Source organism: Petromyzon marinus, chromosome 1 (genome assembly GCF_048934315.1).
Source record: "Petromyzon marinus isolate PM22_M1 ecotype Great Lakes invasive population chromosome 1, UKy_Petmar_22M1.pri1.0, whole genome shotgun sequence".
NCBI classification, from domain to species: Eukaryota; Metazoa; Chordata; class Hyperoartia; order Petromyzontiformes; family Petromyzontidae; genus Petromyzon; species Petromyzon marinus.
The window spans coordinates 27,616,550-27,638,676 of record NC_133667.1 but is presented as its reverse complement, the minus strand read 5'-3'; the positions used below and the strand labels follow the sequence as shown (position 1 = coordinate 27,638,676).

Here is a 22,127-nt window from a genome sequence, read left to right as displayed (position 1 = left end):
GTTGGCAGCTTGTGCACAAGCACAAATAATAAAAGCTCAACATATAAATCAATAATATAACCCGAAAATAAAATAAGTGTATAATCGGTCACGTTTCGGGCGATTAGGTTGGAAATTGCAATCCCATTTATAGGCTTAGTCAGCCCATCATTTCTCAAGGGTCCTTAAAATTTGTAGTACCACTTTGTGGAAAGTCAACTGGCTTCTGGGAAACAAATGTGGAATTTTCTAAAAAATACTTCAGGGTCAATAATGGTATACATATTATTTGGGTCTCTCGGTGAAGTCACGTAGATAGGTTCAAAGAGAAAATAACAAAAACTACGACGTTCCGATCGCAACACAAGCGGTCGTCATCAGTCCTGATGTTACGATCGGAACGTCATAGTTTTTGATATTTTGTTATTTTCTTTGAACCTATCTACGTGACTTTACCGAAAGACCCAAATAATATTAATTCCTGCCGTCACGAAAGCTTTAAGTCAAGATTCAATAATGGTAATTAGCACTGTGTCCTTGCTCATTTTACTTACTACTATTCACTATATTGATTTTACCAGGAAAGGGCCACTGAGCTATTGGTTCGTTATCAGAAGCTTCCTGACCAGAAATAATAGCTGAACTAAGTTGCTTATCATGTGGAAACGTATAGCACCCGAATGCTCTAAACACATGTTTATAAATGTGGACGGAAAAACTGGAGGATCCGAAAACAAATCCACGCGACCAAAGGGAGACCATGCAAATTCCAAATATACAGGCAATATTACAGGCATCAGGGTCAGGATCGAACCCACGACCTCCTGCATATCAGGCGAGGGAGATAAATCTCGTCACCTCAAGAACATTTTTCCTTTCCTTGCATATAATTTACATAATCAGCAAATTACAATCGTGAGCATACACAAAACAATTAAACAAACATTCAATTCGATGAACAAAAATATGTCAGTCCTATTAGGACACTGCAACACACATTTTCATTGTTTATAATTACTTTTTGACTTTCGTGACTGCAGGAATTAATATTCTTTGGTTCTTTTGGTAAAGGCACGTAGATAGAAAAATAAAAATAATACAAAAATGAAGTGAATACAAAAATAATAAAAATAGATTAAAAATTAAAAAAAAACACTAATGTAGACTGTAGGCTGGTTCTTAATCGGAGTGAGTGTCCTGGTAACCTATAATGTAGACTGTAGCCTGGTTATTAAGTTTGGTGAGAGTACTGGTTGTCTATAATGTAAATTGCAGCAATGGTTATTTAGCTGGGTGAGTGTACTGGCAGTCTATAATATAGAATGTAGCCTGGTTCTTAACCTCGGCTACAGTTTACAATGTAGATTGCCAGTACACTCACTCCGATTAAGAACCAGGCTACAGTCTACATTAGTGTTTTTTTATTTAAAATTTTACTTTATTTGTATTATTTTTATTCACTTTTTTAATAAAAAAAATTCTATCCACGTGACTTTACCGAAAGAACCAAAGAATATAATTACCTTCTTAATTCAGATTGAATTATGTTCTGCACACGAATGCAGTTAAGCATTTGCAACTTTTTAAATGCTCTGTCAAAAACTGTTGATACAGTATCCCTAGAAAAAAACATTTAAAATACTATTTGGTGGTTATTCATTTACTTATTTGTGATGCTCACAAACATAGTTACATCATATCAGTGACTGGCAATATACTTTCAAAGAAAAATTCACCGTAATAACATTACGAGTACAAAAATAAAGGATCTATAGTGAATATGGGTCAATCCACTGTGCTATAATGCAATCTTGATGTGAAACCTTCGTAACTGCAGGAATCAATACTCTTTGGTTCTTTCGGTAAAGTCACGTAGGTATAAAATACAAATAAGTCACAACGTGTCGGGCGCTTTCCAAACTGATGACGGACGCTTGTGTTGCGCCCGAAACGTCGTGATTTATTTTATTTAATACCTACGTGACTTTACCGAAAGAACCAAAGAGTATAGCTATAATGCAGTGGTTCATATTCTTAGCTCTTTCGGTAAAGTCACGTTGAAGGGAAACAATAAAACAAATATAAAAAATGCAAACCGCCACTTCTTTCAAATGTTTCTTGCCATTGGTTTTTCACACCTGATGATGACCGTTTGTGTTATGGTCGAAACGTCGTGAGAATTTTTATTGTTCTATATATATATTTTATTGTTTCCCTTCAACGTGACTTTACCGAAAGAGCTAAGAATATGAATTACTGCAGTCACGAAAGCTTTAAATAAACATTTAATGCAGTGGTTCTTAACCGTTGCTGCAGCCTTGCAACCCCTTTGGTTCTGATTAGTTAAACAATGTATAATGTTAATAAATACATAGAGGGTTTGAGAAAACGAAGTAGTTGCACTTATGTGCCCGTGCTTAATTTTTGTTTTCGATTATTTACCTTCTAAAAAAAAAATGTGGCATGTCTCGCGCCCTCAGAAAGGGTATCTCGCACCCCCAACGAGGGCGTACACCCCAGTTTAAGCTGTTTTGGTATTTCAAAACAGATGCATTGCGATATCACTTGAGCAGTTCGGCCAAGGTGCATCGCTCAGTTGCATGCAACCTCGCTGTACGTGTAGGTCTTCGTCACCGAATACATCTTAGAAGGCAACGTCAACCGACTACAGGAACGCGTTGCCATTAGTTTGAATGTTAACTTTTATAATATAGTTCTTTCTATCAATATCATGGGAAAGCAGAGCAGTGCAAGCAGGCTGCAAACGAAAAGGCGTTGTCGTGCACCCACAAAGAGGTGACTTTCAGACAGCAAAAGGTACGCATTGTGACAATCGCCTTGCATGTCATGTGACATTGCCACACTGCATGTGTAATGATGGGAGAATGGCGCAAATTGTCACGATCCTGCCTTGTCGCTGTCCAGAAATCACCCCTTGCCTGCAGCATTATCATTTTTACGTTCGATGCTTACTTTTTTTTCCTGGCGATGCCTCTGTTTTCCCTGGCTGACGTTACACAGCAACATGCCGCACGATCCGGCAAGATTTTTTTGTTTTACAAAAGTCCCAAATCCCCCCCCACCACCCCCGCCCACCCCACTGCAGGCTCCACTTCTTCTCGCAGACGCAGTAGAATAGCCAGGAGTTAGATAGAAGAAGAAAAATACATAAATCTCACGGGGATGGATTTAGCATTTATTGAAAGCTGTTTACCAATTCAAACACACGTTGTTCCGAGGGGAGCTGAGGACGTGGCATGTCGGCGGAGAGCAGGGCACACGTGCTCATTATTCCCTGCCATTAGCCGTGCGCTACCCCTAATCCGACCGCTTTCTGGCCCACATTGGGCCACTGTGACTTTCCCAAGGCCACGCGGCTCTTGTGTTCAGCGGGACCTGCCAACCAACCGTGCCCAGTGTGAGTGATCGCGCTGACCTTTGTCGCCGTTGAAATGCGGAGGTGAAACATAATCAGTCCCGAATTAATCGGCACTTAGACCTCCAAGGAGAGAAATCGGGCACGACTCCGCTGGGAGCGTCTTGTATAAATGGACGCCGAGCTAAATTGATTTATTCATCGAGGAAGTGTCCACCACACAAGTGTACTTGCATTAAGAATGGGTCTACGCTTTAATTCGACTATTTCCAAGTGCACCCTATCTTCCTGCTGCTGCAAAAAAAAATGCACTTCTGATCATTCACGCTACCCTACATCTCAACGGTTAGAGGAGATGAATGTAAACGTCTTAACGCTCCATTATTCAAACAATACGCCGTGCAATTGACCCAGTGTATTAAAATTCTGCACGGGCCTGAGGGAAATTACAATCGTTAACATTTTCAGAATACACGCGGCACCAGTGGTTCTGGATTACAATTTCGGCTTTATGAATAATCAGGGCGTCTAATAAGCAAATCCCATGCACACAGGTGCAAACAATTACCACGGGGACAAGGGGGGGGGGTTGACGATCACTGAAATAGAACGTGAAGTTGTACATACAGGTGGCCGCATTTCAAGGCCGTAGCCATGGAGTCAACATTGGGGGAGACCAAATCTTCCAGGGGGTCTGGGGGTCCTCCCCCAGAAAAAAATCCAAACTTGAAAACTAATTTCCTGCCTAAAATATAAAAAAAATCACGAACACATAGGATGGACTTCTTATAATTTTTTTTACAATAATGTCAAATAGTGTATTGTATTCCATTGCTCTGTTTTTTTTCTTTTTTATCTTTTCTTGTTTCATTGAATGTAATGGCAGAGATTAGGGATTAATAAAGTACAACCATAACAACAATCATATGAACAGAAATCTATTTTATAGCAAAATATTGGGGGGGGGAACATTTTGAGCATAATTTAATATTGTGTCCCCCCCCCAATATATATTATGATTACGGCCTTGCCGCATTTGTCAGCACTCACGTGTTGCAGGGGCGAGGTCTCGGCACCACTGTCCGGAGAAACGATACGCAGCGGCCCTCTGGCACGAGGCCACGGAGAGGCGACGCGTGGCTCCGGGGATGAGGGTGGAGACGGAGGAACCTGCTCCTCTTCCGACTCCGGAGGTGACGGGGAAGCGTTTCCGAACGGCTCTTGGCCAGGCTGCAGGCCACACGCGCAAACTGTCAGATCCTGAACACAGAATGTCTTGCATTTTAAAAATGAATAAATAAAAAATATGCCGACATTAATTAGAAAGATTTAAACGAATTGTGTTGTGGCACCGCTGCGTTGGCAGTGGTGCACAAGCACAATTTGTCAATAACTCTGCCTTAAAAGGAAAACATATATATGAGGTGACATTTCAGGCAATAACCCTTCTTCATAGCACATACATTTAAGTGCTAAAGATCGTTATGAGGAACGGATATTGCCGGAAACGCTGCCTATTACATATTTCTCGTTTTTAAGGAAATGTTATTGACGAACGTGTTGAGTTCATTTTCACATACAAAAAATTTTACATTGACATTTCAAACTATCTATTACACGCAGTAATCAACTCGCAATCAATCCGAAGGTTGCAAGTTCACCTTCCTGTTCGGAGTCGACATAGCCAAAAGCCAATCAACCCTTCAGTCTGCAGGAAGTCATCAATGGTCATAAGGAGACTGGCCCTGCCATATAAATGTCGAATGTCCATGTTTGGATCATCACCACTTAACAAGTGCTCATTTAAAGTGACATCCTACTTATTCTTAGCTCTTTCGGTAAAGTCACGTTGAAGGGAAACAATAAAATAATAAAAAAATATAAACAATAATATATTTTATTATTTTATTGTTTCCCTTCAACGTGACTTTACCGAAAGAGCTAAGAATATGAATTACTGCAGTCACGAAAGCTTTAAATCAAAATTTGACATCCTACTTGTAAAGGAGCAGCCCTTTTTTGTCAATCCACTGCTGGATGAGTGCCTCCCCATGCCGTGCCAGTAAAGATTTGAGGTTATTTTACCATACCTCACCATGCTGCTCAGCGTGGATTGGTGAAGGCGTGAACCATAAATGGCGGGAGCCTAGAATGTAGAGTACAACGGTGCATTTTGCCGCACTGGTCTCTGCTGACCTGCACATAGCCTTGCATATGCAGCCTATAGCACCTGTGTTAAGCACGGTGGTCACCCATCCGAGCACTATCCATGTACGGAATCGTACTTGGATTCCAATATCCGATGAGATTGGGCACATTCCATGTGATTTTGTCATAGGCAAAACGACGATGTACTTTAATGCTACACACGAGTTGAAATGCGAATAGATCAAGGGGAGAAACTGTGGCTTGCCTAGCTGGACAAAACGGCAATGTTTTAAAGGACACAAACACTATCTATTTGGCACGTGCTTTTAACACATATAACCTTCTTGTGTTTCAATATGAATAACGCCACTAGGACTTCACACAAGAACAGACGCTGCATGCCGTTAGAAGTCTACAATTTTTTTATCCCATTCAGATCCAAGGGATGATGAATGTGAATGGATAAAACCCGACGGACAGTGTGCCCGTTTATCTGCAGGTAAAAGCATCCAGCGACGGGTCGTGCCGCTTGCTCGCATGAGATCTCAAATAGATGGAAAAATGGGCCATGCTGTGTCACAATGCCACTGCCCCCACCCGTGCTCATTAAATAGCCAGACACCAGTGCCGATTTTATCATCTGGTGGGGGACCTTTTCAGTGAAAATTGAGAAAACTGCGTTAATGTTCCCCGATCAATTTTTCATTACTTTTTTGTTATAATCGTAGCAACAAAAAAAGAAAACATGAGATAGGTGATAAGATAAAGGAACCAAAATACGAGTAATAACGCACCACTGGTGTATTCTTTCAGACAAAGTGCCGGTCAATGGACTTCCAATACATCAAATAAAAAAAAACTAAAATAGGACCACTTCCATGTAATGTACAAAATGTAAAGGCAATTCAATAAAGTAGCTGAAAGGTTTCTTGTCTTATGTCTTTTGTAGAAAACGTTGTTACCCATTGGATCAGGAGTAATCATATTAGATACACAGCTCTGATGGTACTTATGCCCCAAAAAGATTTAATTTTCACATCAAGAGCCGTAAATAATCGCGCCACACTGCAGTTTATGTGAATCTGGGGAGAAGTAAAAGCCCACCATCAAATGCGGTCGTGTCAGGCTGATTGATAATAACGTGTCCGGGTGATTAAATATTCACCAATCACGCTCCTTGGGAGCCGTAAAGAATTTGCGGATACCCCCCCCGGTAACACGAAGCAAGACAAGACGCCCCTCCTCCACCCTGGCCCGGACGAGCGCAATCAAAGCACAGGGCGTCTCACGAATGACACATGACCAGTTTACAGGAATAAATAACAAAAATGTAAAATTGAACGATAAACTCTTCTTTTAATGCATAATACAATTTCACGATACCTTTTTTTTTACATGGTAATTGTGTCTCTCGGCACTGATTTGTGTTTGTGTGTTGTTGTCAAACGTTTATTGTCTTTAACCACGCTAGAGTTGCTGGGCACTATACCAATAAATAAATTAATGTGCTTGTGTGCTCATGGCTGTTAATTTTGGAGAAGGACAGCCCCAGTCATTTGTGCACTGCTATAATCATCATGGCAACCCGGGTTCAATTTCTGGCCACGATCACCAGAAGGTGGCAAGCAGGTATCTGGAACCGTCCCAGGTTTCCCCTGGGTCAACTCAGCCTCAAAGAGTGTAGGTCATTAGCACTTGGCAGATGGCCAGCCACTTCTTGTATATAGTGCAAGCATTAATAAGTGCTTGCTGACAACGCTTGTCCGTTCGGTCAACGGTTTAACGGAGGTATAATTGTCATGGTTATGATGCTGCTGACGATGATTATCATCATCAGACGTCTATTTGTATGTATGTTGAACTTCTTTCGCACCGTACGTAGTCAACCGTGCTGAACGGTGGTGCGCGGGAAGGACAACAAACTAAACACAAAAATCAGTTCCAAATAAATATGTATTGCTGGACGAAGGCCCTCCCCATGCCAACGCCATCCCACCACGGTGGTCTTGTGATGCCACAATCCATCTCACTCCTCCACTTGGACCAATCTCATGGCTCCGTCTCTGTGGTGGTCGTACTTTCGGGCATGTCTCCTCTTTTGTCCGCCATTGTTCCTGCTTTGCGCCGTGTCCCGCCAATAGTCAATTTCATTTCAACATGATGTCTGACTTACACTCGCTCTCAATGGGCATCCATTTATGTACGTATACTAACTATACAGCAGAATGTGGTATTATTATTATTATTAACGCTGCAATGGAGTTAAACGTTATTTATATCTCGATATCACCCCTTTGTTGGGCCTCTTTTAAGGAAAACTAAATGTTGCTACAATATAGCGAATGTCTATACACAGCAAAATTCTGATACTGCCTGTGTGCACGTATGTGTTGATCTCAGTGTGTTTACATCCATCGTGCCGAGTTCACCAGACGTCTGTCGTGCGTGCGTGTACGGCAGTGCTTAATGCGAACCCCACGACCAGGTGTTCATTTCATGCAGGGCAAATTTCCTTGGTGTAAGGGATGGAACCTTGTGGGTGGGACACCAGAGAGGAAGGCTGTCCCCTTGTACGGAAACATGGGAGGAGCGGTTTCAGAGGTAAGAGCAGAGCCGCAACTTGTGCACCCGTCATTTTACCGATGAAGTAACTATTAGTGGAGAATATATTTGAAAGGAAATTATTTTTGCTCAGTCTGCATTCATGCACATCCAACACTTGTTTGTTGCAAATGATGAGAAAAACCCTTCACAGACATGGAAACAAATAGCGATAACAATGTGCATTGCTAATGTGTTCATATGCATTTCTATCTGCTCACCAAATGTAATTAACGTGTGATTCATTGGCGGGTGAATGCATAACGACGTTGGTTGGCCTCCCTTTGTGAAGGACAAGGTGCATACATTATTCCCATAGGCATAGTGCCATTTTGACTTTAATCATTTTATACAGTAAACATTTTCTTTATAAAATGTATTCTCTATAAAGCATTTCCGTTTAAAGGAAATATGAGTCAACGTTAATGGCTCCTTATATTTCTCTTTATTTTAATTCATGCAAAACAATTATCACAGAAGTTTCATGACTAGCAGCAATCACAAAATTCAATATGTATTTTTCAAGCAGCATTTTCGCAAGGGCTCCGCACATTTTTTTTTATTTGCCAAGCCTCATTTTCACAGCTCGGTGATCTTGCGTTCCCCTCTTGCTGCTCCATGCTGCCCGAGGCCATTCTCAAGGACGTTATTATTGCAGTCCGCAGGTGTTAATTCTGACGGATATTAAAACGATATTCCCCACAGACATCACTCTGCCACTGCAGCTCAAATCCAATTTTCATTGTGATCAGCGGGACAGTTTCCCCGTGCCTGGAAGTTTTTGCGGTCACTCCAGTTCAGCCCACAGGTACAAAAAGGCAATTTGTGACAGCGTCTTAACCCCGCGGTTCATCGTGAATTAAAATAAACTAAAACTTTTGACAAATATTGCACGATGAATTATACTGCGATGTGACTGAAATGTTAATGATATGAAAAAAACATTGAGTGGGTGTCTTTAAAATAATAGTAATATAAGTGTATTTTATTTCCCCGGGATGGTCTCACTGAATCTCAAGTGGATACTATTTTTTCTGAGATATAAATCTTTGGATAAATAGCGCAGATATAATTTTCATTAATTAAATTTCAGGACCACGAGAGATGTCGGTGAATTTCGGAGGCCTCCATCCATCGTTGCATTTTCATGGTATATGATGATGATCGTCATGGTGAAAGTAGACTGATTCAAAACACACCGTTAAAACCAAACTATCCCATGCGCATGAAGCCCAACAACAAACAAGCGGGACTCGACACCCTTGGCAGACTCACCTCGTCGGCAGGTGAATCTTGACGCGCTGCTGAATCCCACGAGGCTGACGCCGCATCTGCCCTGACCGCGGGCCCCTCTCTCGATTTCCCATGAGAATCCAAGTCGCCATCAGGGTCACGTTCGGGGTCAGACTCGACCTCGGCATCGTGCTTCTGTGCCGTCTCTGGCGGAGGCGGCGGCGGCGGCGGTGGCGGCGGGGGCTGTGGCGGCAGCGGCTTGTGCTCGTGCAGGGCCACCTCGTAGGCGAGGCGGCCGCAGTGCATGGCCAGCTCGTCGCGCCGCACGCGCAGCAGCGCGAGCACGCCGCGGTAGCGGTACAGGTCCTGGCCGCGGCGCGCGTACAGGTCGATGCGCGGCGTGTCGGTGCGCGGGTAGATGGCAAAGAAGCCCTCGCCCGCGCGCTGCCGCTCACGGCCCTCCGTGCGCGTCGCCACCGCCCGCAGGCGCACGTCGTGGTTCTTGTCGTTCTTGCAGAAGCCTGGAAGGAGGGGGCATGGCGAGGAGCCGCGGGAGAGACGGAGGCATCGACGGTTCAGGCATCGTCGCCAGTTGGCCCACTGCTTGCTGCTCGGCGGACGAGGGCTTCCCACGCTCCCCCCTTGGTGTGTTGGCCGTGGAGGTTGTTGGACCGTAGCTTGGCCGTGCGAGTCGGTGCGAATTGGTTGAAGGCCCGTGGTATAAAAGTAGAAGTACCACAGTGGGATTTGATGCACTGCTTCTCTATGCCTTCCGCCCCACCCCCTGCAGCCTGTAACGCCTGATATGCATGCTGAGCGGTAATCGCGGCACTATCCAGGTTTTTTTTTCCTGCTGAGCTTGTGAGATCTGACGACACTGGGTGAATTTACTACGATAATGAGCCAAGAATGTCTGTGTGTCCCGCGCGTGACATCACTCCACGTCGGCCAGCCCCCCTCATTAATACTCATGAACAGGTGACGTCCTCCACATCGAACAGCCCCCCTCATTAATAATCAAGAGGTGACGTCTTCCAAATGGACAACCACCCCCCCCCCCAATAATTAGTGGGGCACGTCACTCCACATGGGGGGGGGGGGCGAGGCGCCTCCTCCCCCCTCCTCAGTGTCAACTTATAACCCTCACTACAAAGGCAGAACCCTCATGTCACGCGATCTCCGTAACGCTATTGAGACATAGAAGTAAAAAGGACGTCTTAATGAACAAGTGATTATAACCTCTAAATGAAATAAGTCTGTGTCACCGTGGCCTTACAAATTGCACACGAATTGATGCAATGAATATAACACGTCGCGGTCTGATTTTCGCTTGCCAGTTTCAGATTTACTGCAATACACCCGTCCTTGGATGGGCAAAAGGCTAGTTGCGGATGATTTGGTGATAGGCAACGTGCTTAGACTGCAGGAGTCACGCACAACGATGACACGTTTTAGAGTGAAATTTGAAACCATTAATCCGCCAGAGATGTATATTATTTGCTTAAATTGTGAATCACAAGTTTTTCAAATGGGCGTTAATTGCCTCGCTCGCTATTTCTCTATTTCTTTAGAGGTTACGCCTGATGATGCATATGAGCAGGACTTAAAAGTATCCTTCAGTGGTTCAAATACCGTGGCTGCGTTGCAGCCTGCAGACTGCCGACACAGAAATCCAATCCAGCACACAATAGCCTGGGGGAGTTGTTGATCGTTTCGCGATGCTATTGGATGCACGCCGCTTTCTTTGTGCCACACTGCGATAAACATTGAAGTAGCGGTGCCTTGTACCACCGCTAATGAACAATCATTTCACGACTGCTGTAGTACTTGTGTGAGTTCTTTCACTTTCACATCAAGCCTCACCGAGTGCTGCCTAATCGAAACACGCATGAATACATTCAAATAGTTGAATGGTTATATGCTGTTAAAAAACATGCATTGCTACTCGTGTGGTATTAATTAATAGGATCTATGCTGAGCTGGATAACGTTTTAAGTATTGAGGCATGGCCTTTTGTGTATGCGTTTGAGCTGCAGATGTCATCCGTTGAGTCCTCGCAACAAGCGCCCATTCGCGCACCTTGTGACATTATGCAGATGAGTGAACGTAGGTCACAATTAAGAGGAAATCCCCTTAAAACCCAGCTATTGACTCAGAAAATACAAACATTACAAATATAACCATTTGTCACAAAAGCGCCGATTATTTGTTAACCGCATCTGCAACTTAATTGTGTTTGCTTAACAGCCATTCATGGCCACGAAATGAAAGAAATACAAGGCCAACACTATGTTTTTGCATGTGTCTGCAAGAAAAGGGTAATCCTGTTACGAAAAGGGATAACTGGATTAATGGGCAACCAAGATGACGGCAAATCCTATTAGTGTCCTTTGTGGGGGTTTGTGTCCGTACATTGCCGGCAGCTGAGAAGGTTTCCTACTGCATGCGGTGCTGATGGAGGTGAAAGGCAGCGGCGGTGACACCCACGTGGATGAAACGCGAACAGAAACGCAAACACCAACGCCAGCGAATGCGCCACCGAGGAGAAGTTATCCGCAACGATTGTGGAATACGTATTTGGAAACGTTCTTGTTGCTGTTGCTGTCACATTGATTTGGTCGGTCCTCTATCTAATTCCACGCATTATTTTAAAGATAGTGTTAAAGTGTGTGCCTCCCCCCCCCAAAAAAAAATATTTATCATCAGCTACATTGGTGTGTTCAAACAACAGATAGTCCAGCACACCGTTAAGAAAGTATTTTTTTTCAAATGCAGCACACGGAGAGATGTTTACTGTGCTTTGAAGACACCGGGACCATTATCGGCTTGTGTGTGTGTGAAGTGTGCGCTGATAAATAATCATTTAACAAAGAACAGTGTGCTGAGAGGATAATGTAACAAAGATACATGTTGATGCATTTATCCACAAACTAACACATTCTCCTGCGGAGGGAGCTGGTAGGAACGTTGGGTTGCTCGGTCAATGGCCAGGGTCAACGGCGGCACCACGTGGTGTATTCCGCAAATATGCCCGACTGTGAGGGCGGGCACAAGCCGGCGTGAGTAGGTTAAACGTTGAGTTTTATAAGGGCACCACGGGGTGACCAGCCCCTCCCCACCCAGCCCCACCCCTCCCACCCCCTACCCAGCCCCACCCTTCCCACCCAGCCCCTCCCCACCCTCCCCAGTCAGCCCCTCCCCACCCTCCCCTGCCCACCCAGCCCCTCCCTCCCCACCCAGCCCCTCCCCACCCTCCCCTCCCCACCCAGCCCCTCCCCACCCTCCCCTCTCCACCCAGCCCCACCCCTCCCATTTTTGGATGCACGACGGACGGACGGACACAATAATCCCCTGTGGGCTGGTGTAACCAGAGGTTCCTACCAGTAAAATGTATGTATATAGTGGATCTAAATTGTACTGTTTTTTTGTATTCTAGGTTATTGAATTTATATATTTTAGATTAAATGCATTTTTGAGTATTGTAAAACATGTGTTTTTTCATCTTTGTTGATTTTTACAATTGTGGTGTGTTTTTTTTTCTGCACTGCAGTATGTGTAATGTGCATACTTTTCGAAATAGACATTCATCCTCAAAATAAGTTCCTATAGAATCGATGCTTGTATTAATGTCTACTCAACACCAGCGTGTGGAGTAGTGCAGTGTTTAAAATTCTGCACGAAATTAGACTGAACACACATTGAATCCCCGCGACGCCCAGCAAAAATCTAATATTACGAAATAAATAGTTAACAAGATTTGCAAATAGCTTCTCCTACGTATGCAATCAAAACAGTTAATGGTTGGGTATACCAATTTTGTACCAAAAGGTCATATAAAAATATATATTTCTATTCTCTCCACCACACATTATTATGGGCTTATATGCTACACTTGTGTGCATATACAGTACCTCGCGGTCAAATTCATAATTACATAAACACGTTACGATTCAGATTTACATTTAGAAAAAAACGTAAATTCCACAAATTGCATTTAGTTTCACACGTAGACACTTTGGGCCTAATTCGTGCATTGGTCGAAAGGCAATTTGCACAAACATGCCATGAAGTAAGTTTCTATTATAAGTACATTTTTTGTTTAATTGAAACTAATTTCTCTGGAACTGATTTTTTTTTAGTTTGTTGTCCTTCCCCCGCACTTCCGATTAGCACTGTTGTCTATGTATGGTGCAAAAGAAGTTGAACAAACATACTTACAATCTGGCTCTATAAACATTAACATTAATTAAAAAAAAACATTCTTACCCATTAAAAAAAGGGCCATATGAACCTAATGGCGCGACCCCGGGCTCCCACAATCCCCCGGCTCTCGCATGAACTGCGTTGCGGCGTCATGTTATGTCTGTTGAAGGCGAACGACACGGCAATGTATTCCTCTCGACGCGCATTCGTCCTCGCCGCTGATTCTAGGACGACACGACAACGGAACGATCCGCGCCAGGTGGGTCGCGGCGTTCATGTGCGCGGTGGGACGGAGTCGCCAAAAATAAATTCACTCATCACGATTTTGACTTCCGTTTATTCGGGACCCCGGGGTCCCGCCACAAGGTTCATATATATATCTCTTCATGCATATCAATTCCAATCATAACGTCAATTACAACCAAGACGTCTTGCCAAACGTGGAAGAGTAGACTAAAACTACCCTTTAACGGGGCTCACAAGAGTTCCCTCGAAGTGGAGACCCTATTTTGCCCGCAGCGGTGTGAGGCGCCCCTTTAATTAGTGTGCATTTTATACAGATTCAAAGCTCAAAAGCAATGCGTCGCAGAAACAGCGCCGATGCAACCAGCCCTCTAACCTGCAGGCAGGGTGAAGATAAACTTGCTCTTCTTGAAGCTGTAGGTGGCGGTGAGGTTGGCCTGTTCCACGACATCGGTGGAGACGGCGTTGGTGCGCAACACTTCCCTGGAGCTCGCCTCACGCATCATCACACCCTTGCCCGCGCTCTCCAGCAAGGGGTTCTCAACCATCAGGCGCAGTTGGTATCGCCCCTTCTCGTTGAACTGCACGTTCAGGATCTCAAAAACGAAGTCCAGTCGCTTCTCCTCAATTTTGAGTTTGGTTCGGGCCATCTCGGTGTTCGATAGCAATGTTTAGTTGGTTTGGACTCCTTATATCCCTCTGTATTGCGATGGGGTTGAGCCTGGATACAGTCGGACTGAGGACATGCAGAAGATGTTACCATCAATGTTTGGTACAACAACAGCCATTATACAACTTGCATTTATATTTTGCCTATAATGTAATTGATGTATCAGAGCTCAGTGTTTAAGCCAGATACCCATGTGAACATACAAGCGGCAGTTCTGATATAATTTAAATGCACAAAAAACATTTTATTTAATTAATCATTGCTAATCTATGTAATGTTGTACACAGATTATAACACGAACACGCAATCAAGTCTAAGTAAAAAATGACTACAGATTCTTTCATGTCACTTATAGAAAATACAATTTACAAAAATACAATACAAGAAATACAATTACTATTTCGCCAGTTTGACTTTCTTCATGTTGGTATATATAAATATATATAAATACAAGCAAAAAGTCTTTATCCCTTATAAACCACCATCTAACACAGCATTCAAAAACATTGCCGTAGTGAACACGGAATGAGGACAGTGCCTAATGGTGTCATCACTATAAAGGACCCTTAAGAGAAAATGTGATTATAACAATCAATCAGATAAACCTAGTTCACCCTATCAGCTGAAGGAAATGGCTTAGGTCTCACTTTGCCCCCCCCCCACCGATTGTTGAGGTCAAATGGGGCAAGTGCTTTCAGAAAGAACGCTTGATTGAAGCCTCTTTTCCCACTGACACAGCCTCTACAAACCGTAGGGTTGACAAATGCCAGACCACACGCAAGATGTAATTTCCACAAAGAATTTAGGCCAGCAGCGTGCGTCATGATTTACAGCTTCACGAACACACTCCATGTAGTCTGCATAGGCACGCAACGAAAGAGACGAGGAAGAGCAACGACGCTAAAAAACACACAATTGCCTTGCGAGGACGAGTGTCCATGCGATCACAGCGCAGTCAGTCCGTACTGCCTAGCGTTTGTTGTGGGGGGTGGCGGCTGTGAAGGACCCGCATAGCGTTCTCTCCATGGCCAAAAAGGCAAACAACTCCAAGCTCACCCCACAGTTACAAGCTGCACCTATATAAACAGCAGTGTCTTGGAACGATTTCTCACAGCCCACGGCTCAAACAGCATCGTAAAGTCAAAGCCGAGTCATTGGCTCTGTAGCGGGGAATTATGGACATGTGTGAGCTCCACGATCAAAGGAGTGGTTTGATGATATCTTTAATGGGCTTCACTTTAAGCATTACTCCCATACCGTCTGAAATGTGGCAGCATTTAAATAAATAAGTATCTAATTAGGCATCGCATTGTAAAGTACAGTATATCATCACCGTTGTCATTATCACCATCAGCACCTGTGATCAATACAGTAGACTGCTGAATAAAGTGTCCCCAAGCCATCGCCGTCCCTCATGATTCAGAGATGCGACACTCCTAATAGCACCTGCACATCGGCTAGTTGAATCACTCCATTTCAAGGGTGGATGGACTCTCAAGTGAGTTCCCTCTTTTGGTTGTCGATCCATCGTTGATCTCAACCGCTAGCCACCATCCCTTCTAGTAAAGCGTCCTGCTTAAGCCCTCTTGCTTTTACACGTGACGTTTATTACTGGCACATTTTCTCTGATCTCTTCCTGTCTAAAGTTTATTCCAAGCACGCATCTCCCCATGCTTCTTTGGGCAACTTTCAGATTTTGGAAGGTGATCTGCCACAAGTGTCATCGGGTAAATTTTTTCACAGCAGAAACCATTGCCAAGTCATTTTCTAACAAAAGTATGAATTACATCCACAAATACTTGACACGCAAAATTACTTCTAGATTTTAAGCTTTCGTGACTGCAATGATTCATACTCTTTGGTTTTTTCGGTAAAGTCACGTACAGTGATGGAAAAAAAGTATTTGATCCCCTGCTGATTTTGTACGTTTGCCCACTGACAAAGAAATTATCAGTCTATAATTTTAATGGTAGGTTCATTTGAACAGTGAGAGACAGATTAACAACAAAAAAATCCAGAAAAACGCATGTCAAAAATATTATAAATTGATTTGCATTTTAGATTTGAAGCTTTCGTGACTGCAAGAATTCATACTCTTTGGTTTTATTCGGTAAAGTCACGTAGGTAAAAACAAATTAAAATAAAATAAACAATTAAAACACGACGTTTCGGAGGCAACACAAGCTTCCGTCTTCAGATGGAAACTCATCCCAATTGGTATCTATGGTCAAAGACATTGTACTGGCCCCTGACGATATCCTCGTCAGCTTTGATGTGGTTTCAATGTTCACCAAGGTCCCAGTACCTGACACCATTAAAATCATTGAGGATCTGGTCCAACATGGACTTGACCCCGAGGTACCTGTGCTGGTTAGGCACTGCCTCACCAACACCTACTTTACTTGGAATGGTACCTTTTACAAGCAAATTGAGGGTACTCCCATGGGTTCCCCCTTGTCACCAGTGAAATTTTAATTGGACACCATCCAGACATCCACCCTCAGTCCTTCCCTGTGGAAGAGATATGTGGATGACACTTTCGTCATTTGGCCACATGGCCTCCCAGCTTTGAACCTTTTCCTGGACCACATCAATTCCAGACACCCTTCCATCAAATTCACCATGGAAGTAGAGAAAGATGGCAAACTGCCATTCTTGGATGTTCTGTTTGAGAGGAGGTCTGATGGCTCGTTGGGACATTCTGTTTACAGAAACCCCACCCACACAGATTCCTACTTGAAACCGGATTCCCACCACCACCCGGCTCAAAAGAATGATCTCATCAAAACGTTATACCATAGGGCTCATTGCATTTCGGACCAACACCACTTGACCAGTGAATTAAAATTGGTACGGCTGGCCCTCAAGAGGAACGGATACTCTGACCGTACCATCCGCAAAGCTGTTTCTCCTACCATACAGAAACAACCACTTGATACTCCGATCGAAACCATCACAATACCATACATAGCAGGCATTACTAAAAATATTTCCAAAATTCTAAACAAACACAAGATCCAAGTCCGGTTCAATACAGTACACAAAATTCGTGATCTGATCCCATCCGTAAAGGATGTCATCCCTGACTTACAGTACCCCGGCGTTTACAAATTGAGTTGTACCTGCGGTGATTGCTATAACGGGGAGACGAAACGACATATCTCTGACCGAATTCGCGAGCACAAATCAGATCTGAAACACGGCAGAACGAATTCATCTGCTGTGGCTGATCATTGTTACAACGCTATGGGTGATCATGAGATTGTCTTCTCCAATACCAAGGTTCTCTGTAAACCTACAGGTTATCACCAGAGATTTGTCCACGAAGCAATTCAGATATACAAACACAGGCATAACTTCAACCGAGAGGATGGTTTCAAATTAAGCAACCATTGGAAAGACGTTTTAAATCATACCAAACGTCAACTAAATTTTAACAGCAATTTCAAGTAGTGTTATACCAAGCATATTCCTTCCGAACTTTCTATTTCCCCTTTTTCTACTGCCCCCTTACAGCACATTCTTGCCGATCTTTAATTTTTCTATTTTTCCGTTTCTATTGCACACACACAGTGACCCACCCCCCGCACCCTCTACACAACAAAAGACGGATTAACTCAGCCCCGCACCCCACCAAGGTCCCCCTACATGGCTCCCCCCCTCCCTTAACCTGTATTTAAGCCCGAAGTTCCCAGAGCCTCGCCACTTGGTGCAGCGATTTTTTGCTGTGGCTGTTTCCACCTGAAGACGGAAGCTTGTGTTGCCTCCGAAACGTCATGTTTTAATTGTTTATTTTATTTTATTTTAATGTGTTTTTTACCTACGTGACTTTACCGAATAAAACCAAAGAGTATGATTTGCATTTTAATGAGGGAAATACGTATTTGACCCCCCTCTCAATCAGAAAGATTTCTGGCTCCCAGGTGTCTTTTATACAGGTAACGAGCTGAGATTAGGAGCACGCTCTTAAAGGGAGTGCTCCTAATCTCAGCTTGTTACTTGTATAAAAGACACCTGTCCACAGAAGCAATCAATGAATCAGATTCCAAACTCTCCACCATGGCCAAGACCAAAGAGCTCTCCAAGGATGTCAGGGACAAGATTGTAAACCTACACAAGGCTGGAATGGGCTACAAGACCATTGCCAAACAGCTTGGTGAGAAGGTGACAACAGTTGGTGCGATTATTCGCAAATGGAAGAAACGCAAAAGAACTGTAAATCTCCCTCGGCCTGGTGCTCCATGCAAGATCTCAACTCGTGGAGTTGCAATGATCATGAGAACGGTGAGGAATCAGCCCAGAACTACACGGGAGGATCTTGTCAATGATCTCAAGGCAGCTGGGACCATAGTCACCAAGAAAACAATTGGTAACACACTACTCCGTGAAGGACTGAAATCCTGCAGCGCCCACAAGGTCCCCCTGCTCAAGAAAGCACATATACATGCCCGTCTGAGGTTTGCCAATGAACATCTTAATGATTCAGAGGACAACTGGGTGAAAGTGTTGTGGTCAGATGCGACCAAAATGGAGCTCTTTGGCATCAACTAAACTCGCCGTGTTTAGAGGAGGAGGAATGCTGCCTATGACCCCAAGAACACCATCCCCACCGTCAAACATGGAAGTGGAAACATTATGCTTTGCGGGTGTTTTTCTGCTAAGGGGACAGGACAACTTCACCGCATCAAAGGGACGATGGACGGGGCCAAGTACCGTCAAATCTTGGGTGAGAACCTCCTTCCCTCAGCCAGAGCATTGAAAATGGGTCGTGGATGGGTATTCTAGCATGAAAATGACCCAACCACACACGGTCAAGGCAACAAAGGAGTGGTTCAAGAAGAAGCACATTAAGGTCCTGGAGTGGCCTAGCCAGTCTCCAGACCTTAATCCCATAGAAAATCTGTGGAGGGAGCTGAAGGTTCGAGTTGCCAAACGTCAACCTCGAAACCTTAATGACTTGGAGAAGATCTGCAAATAGGAGTGGGACAAAATCCCTCCTGAGATGTGTGCAAACCTGGTGGCCAACTACAAGAAACATCTGACCTCTGTGATTGCCAACAAGGGTTTTGCCACCAAGTACTAAGTCATGCTTTGCAGAGGGGTCAAATACTTATTTCCCTCATTAAAATGCAAATCAATTTATAACATTTTTGACATGCGTTTTTTCTGAATGTTTTTGTTTTTATTCTGTCTCTCACTGTTCAAATAAACCTACAATTTTAAATTATAGACTGATCATTTCTTTGTCAGTGGGCAAACGTACAAAATAAATCAGCAGGGGATCAAATACTTTTTTCCCTCACTGTAGGTAAAATAAGTGAAAACAACTCAATTAAATCATGACGTTTCGGAGGCAATACAAGCTTCCGTCTTCAGGTGGAAACCGTCACAGCAAAATTGCTGTATCAAGTGAAGAGAGCTCTAAGAAACCCGAGATTATATACAGGTTAAGGGGGGGGGGTGGAGCCAAAAGGCGGCTTAACTTAGCCCCCCCCCCACGGCCCTTCCTGGCTCCTCCCCCCCCCCCCCCTCGTAACCTGTATAAAATCTCGCAACTCTTAGAGCTCTCTTTACTTGATACAGCAATTTTGCTGACAGTTTCCACCTGAAGACGGAAGCTTGGGTTGCCTCCGAAACGTCGTGATTTAATTGAGTTGTTTTAATTTATTTTACCTACGTGACTTTACCGAAAAAAACAAAGAGTACGCAAAATCACTTTCAAAAGTTCAAGTAAACTCGAAGGCGAGAGATAAGAGTCGTCAATGGTTTAACAATCCCAAGCTGTGATTAATGGAATTTAATTGCAATGATCTCATCTCAAACAGAGTTCAACGCCATAAAAAAATGCATTTGATAAACAACTTTGTGAATAACGATACAGAAACTTAAAATAATGCAATTTTCTTCCTAACCCTTTTAGTAAAAATTATCCCATTTCTTGAAAATTGTAATATGCCTATCAACTTTATGTTGGTGTAGGCCTGAGGTTCAGCATTACAACAAAAAAACCTCACATCTCTCGTGCTTTTGGATGGTAGCCGTGTGGAAGCCGGATAACCCCAAGGTGAGAAAGTTGCCTACACACTGGCACACTCCATCGTTGAGGGGGAATTATAATTGTAAACTATAATTGTTCATATGCAATGACACGCGTGTTCACTCTTTATGAATTCCACTTACGCGTGTAGCACAAAACTAGAGGTGGGAGAACGTGTGCATACTATTTACAGACTGATTATAGAAATCGGTGGAGGAGGAGTGGTGGCAAAGTGGATCATGACCTGAACTAATCACTAGGAACCCCGAGTTATTTTCCCAGCCATGGCTTAAATCAGTGGCCGAGTGATACCTACATCTTTCTGACCCCCCTCTTGAATAACCCACACTGATCAGCGTGGAGAAGCATTTTCAAACACTCTCGTGACAGACACAGCACGAGGTGGCTTTCATTCAGCAGTATATTGACAACGGGCTGTGAAGAAAATGCTGTTTATAGGTTTACCAGACTTTGCCCCATTCCTTTTGAAACTGTATCTTCTGTATGTACACGGAAAAAAATCCTCATCCAATTTGGATAAATATTAAATGGAAAAGCAATGAAACCAAATAAACAGTGCTATCAAGCTCAACCTTATCCAAATGCTCACAGAGACACATACAATGTGATAAGTTCAACAAATACAGTGGAAAACATGTCCATATGAAGGACACAACTCGTATAATTGGCAACTGCAAAAGCTCCCTTCCAAAAATCACCCTTTCCAGTTGAACTATGAATAAACTATTTACTCCATAGACTTCCTCTCTATGGAAAATAGAACAAATGACGTCTGTTAAATGTTCTGGTCTCATTATCAGAAGTTATAGGCTTCGCAAACCCTGTCTTGCTAGAATAAGCAACACACTATTGTCCCATCCAAAATACAAGGACCTCATCTGTTTTCTGAAAAATCATGGCATATAGAAAGATAAATAATCAGCACGGAGTTATGGTAAAAGTTACACAAAACTGCATAAACTCTTCACGAACTCTGCCCTGGGCTATGAAAAATACACTTGGTACCAATACACACAAAACATTAACTGAACTCCAAAAAAATTAGTATTTCATGTAATTTAAATTTCGCTACGTATAGATTAATTACCCAAAACTTAATAAATTCCAAATCACCTTTTTACCACTTGCTTTAGTTATCCAAAGAAAAAAAATCACATTATAAATAACTTTTTAAGTTATTTCAACTAAGACCATTCCAGGTATATTTCAATAAAGTGTCATGTTGCATATTGTATCAATACCACTCTATTTTAATTAGCATCAATCATTGATGGTATAATTGTATTATTTACATATTAAGCTATGAAAGACAGCCCATCCTGAATGTCCTCTCAGATTCCACTGATGTTAAATTCCAACTCAATCTTTGGTATAGCTTCACCAGCAGCAGCACCATCATCAGTCATGACAAATCCACTGCTGGATGAAGGCATCTGTACATCATCACCATTCAACAGTCCATCTAACTCCTGTACGTGAGCTGACTACATCACCCCACCTCAACGGTGAACTTCTTCTTGAGAATGTTCCTCCTTTAACTGCCACACCTTTGTTAGTCTCAACCACTGGCCATAATCTCTTCGAGCAACATGTCTTGTCCAAGCCTATTTACTGTT

The 22,127-nt window shown here is 43.2% G+C and overlaps 1 protein-coding gene across 3 annotated transcripts in view; it reads right to left on the bottom strand.

The window, feature by feature from the left end:
- LOC116939182 (coiled-coil domain-containing protein 33-like) overlaps window positions 1–22,127 on the bottom strand; it is a 95,066-nt gene that overhangs the window by 67,684 nt on the left and 5,255 nt on the right. For all 3 annotated transcript variants that reach the window (XM_032947288.2, XM_076066508.1, XM_076066509.1), the window contains exons 2-4: window positions 14,160–14,519; window positions 9,380–9,858; window positions 4,406–4,585 (exon numbers count right to left, since the gene is read on the bottom strand). In XM_032947288.2, coding sequence (XP_032803179.2) covers window positions 4,406–4,585; window positions 9,380–9,858; window positions 14,160–14,433 — 933 coding nt within the window. In that variant the 5' untranslated portion in view covers window positions 14,434–14,519. The remainder of the gene's footprint in view (window positions 1–4,405; window positions 4,586–9,379; window positions 9,859–14,159; window positions 14,520–22,127) is intronic.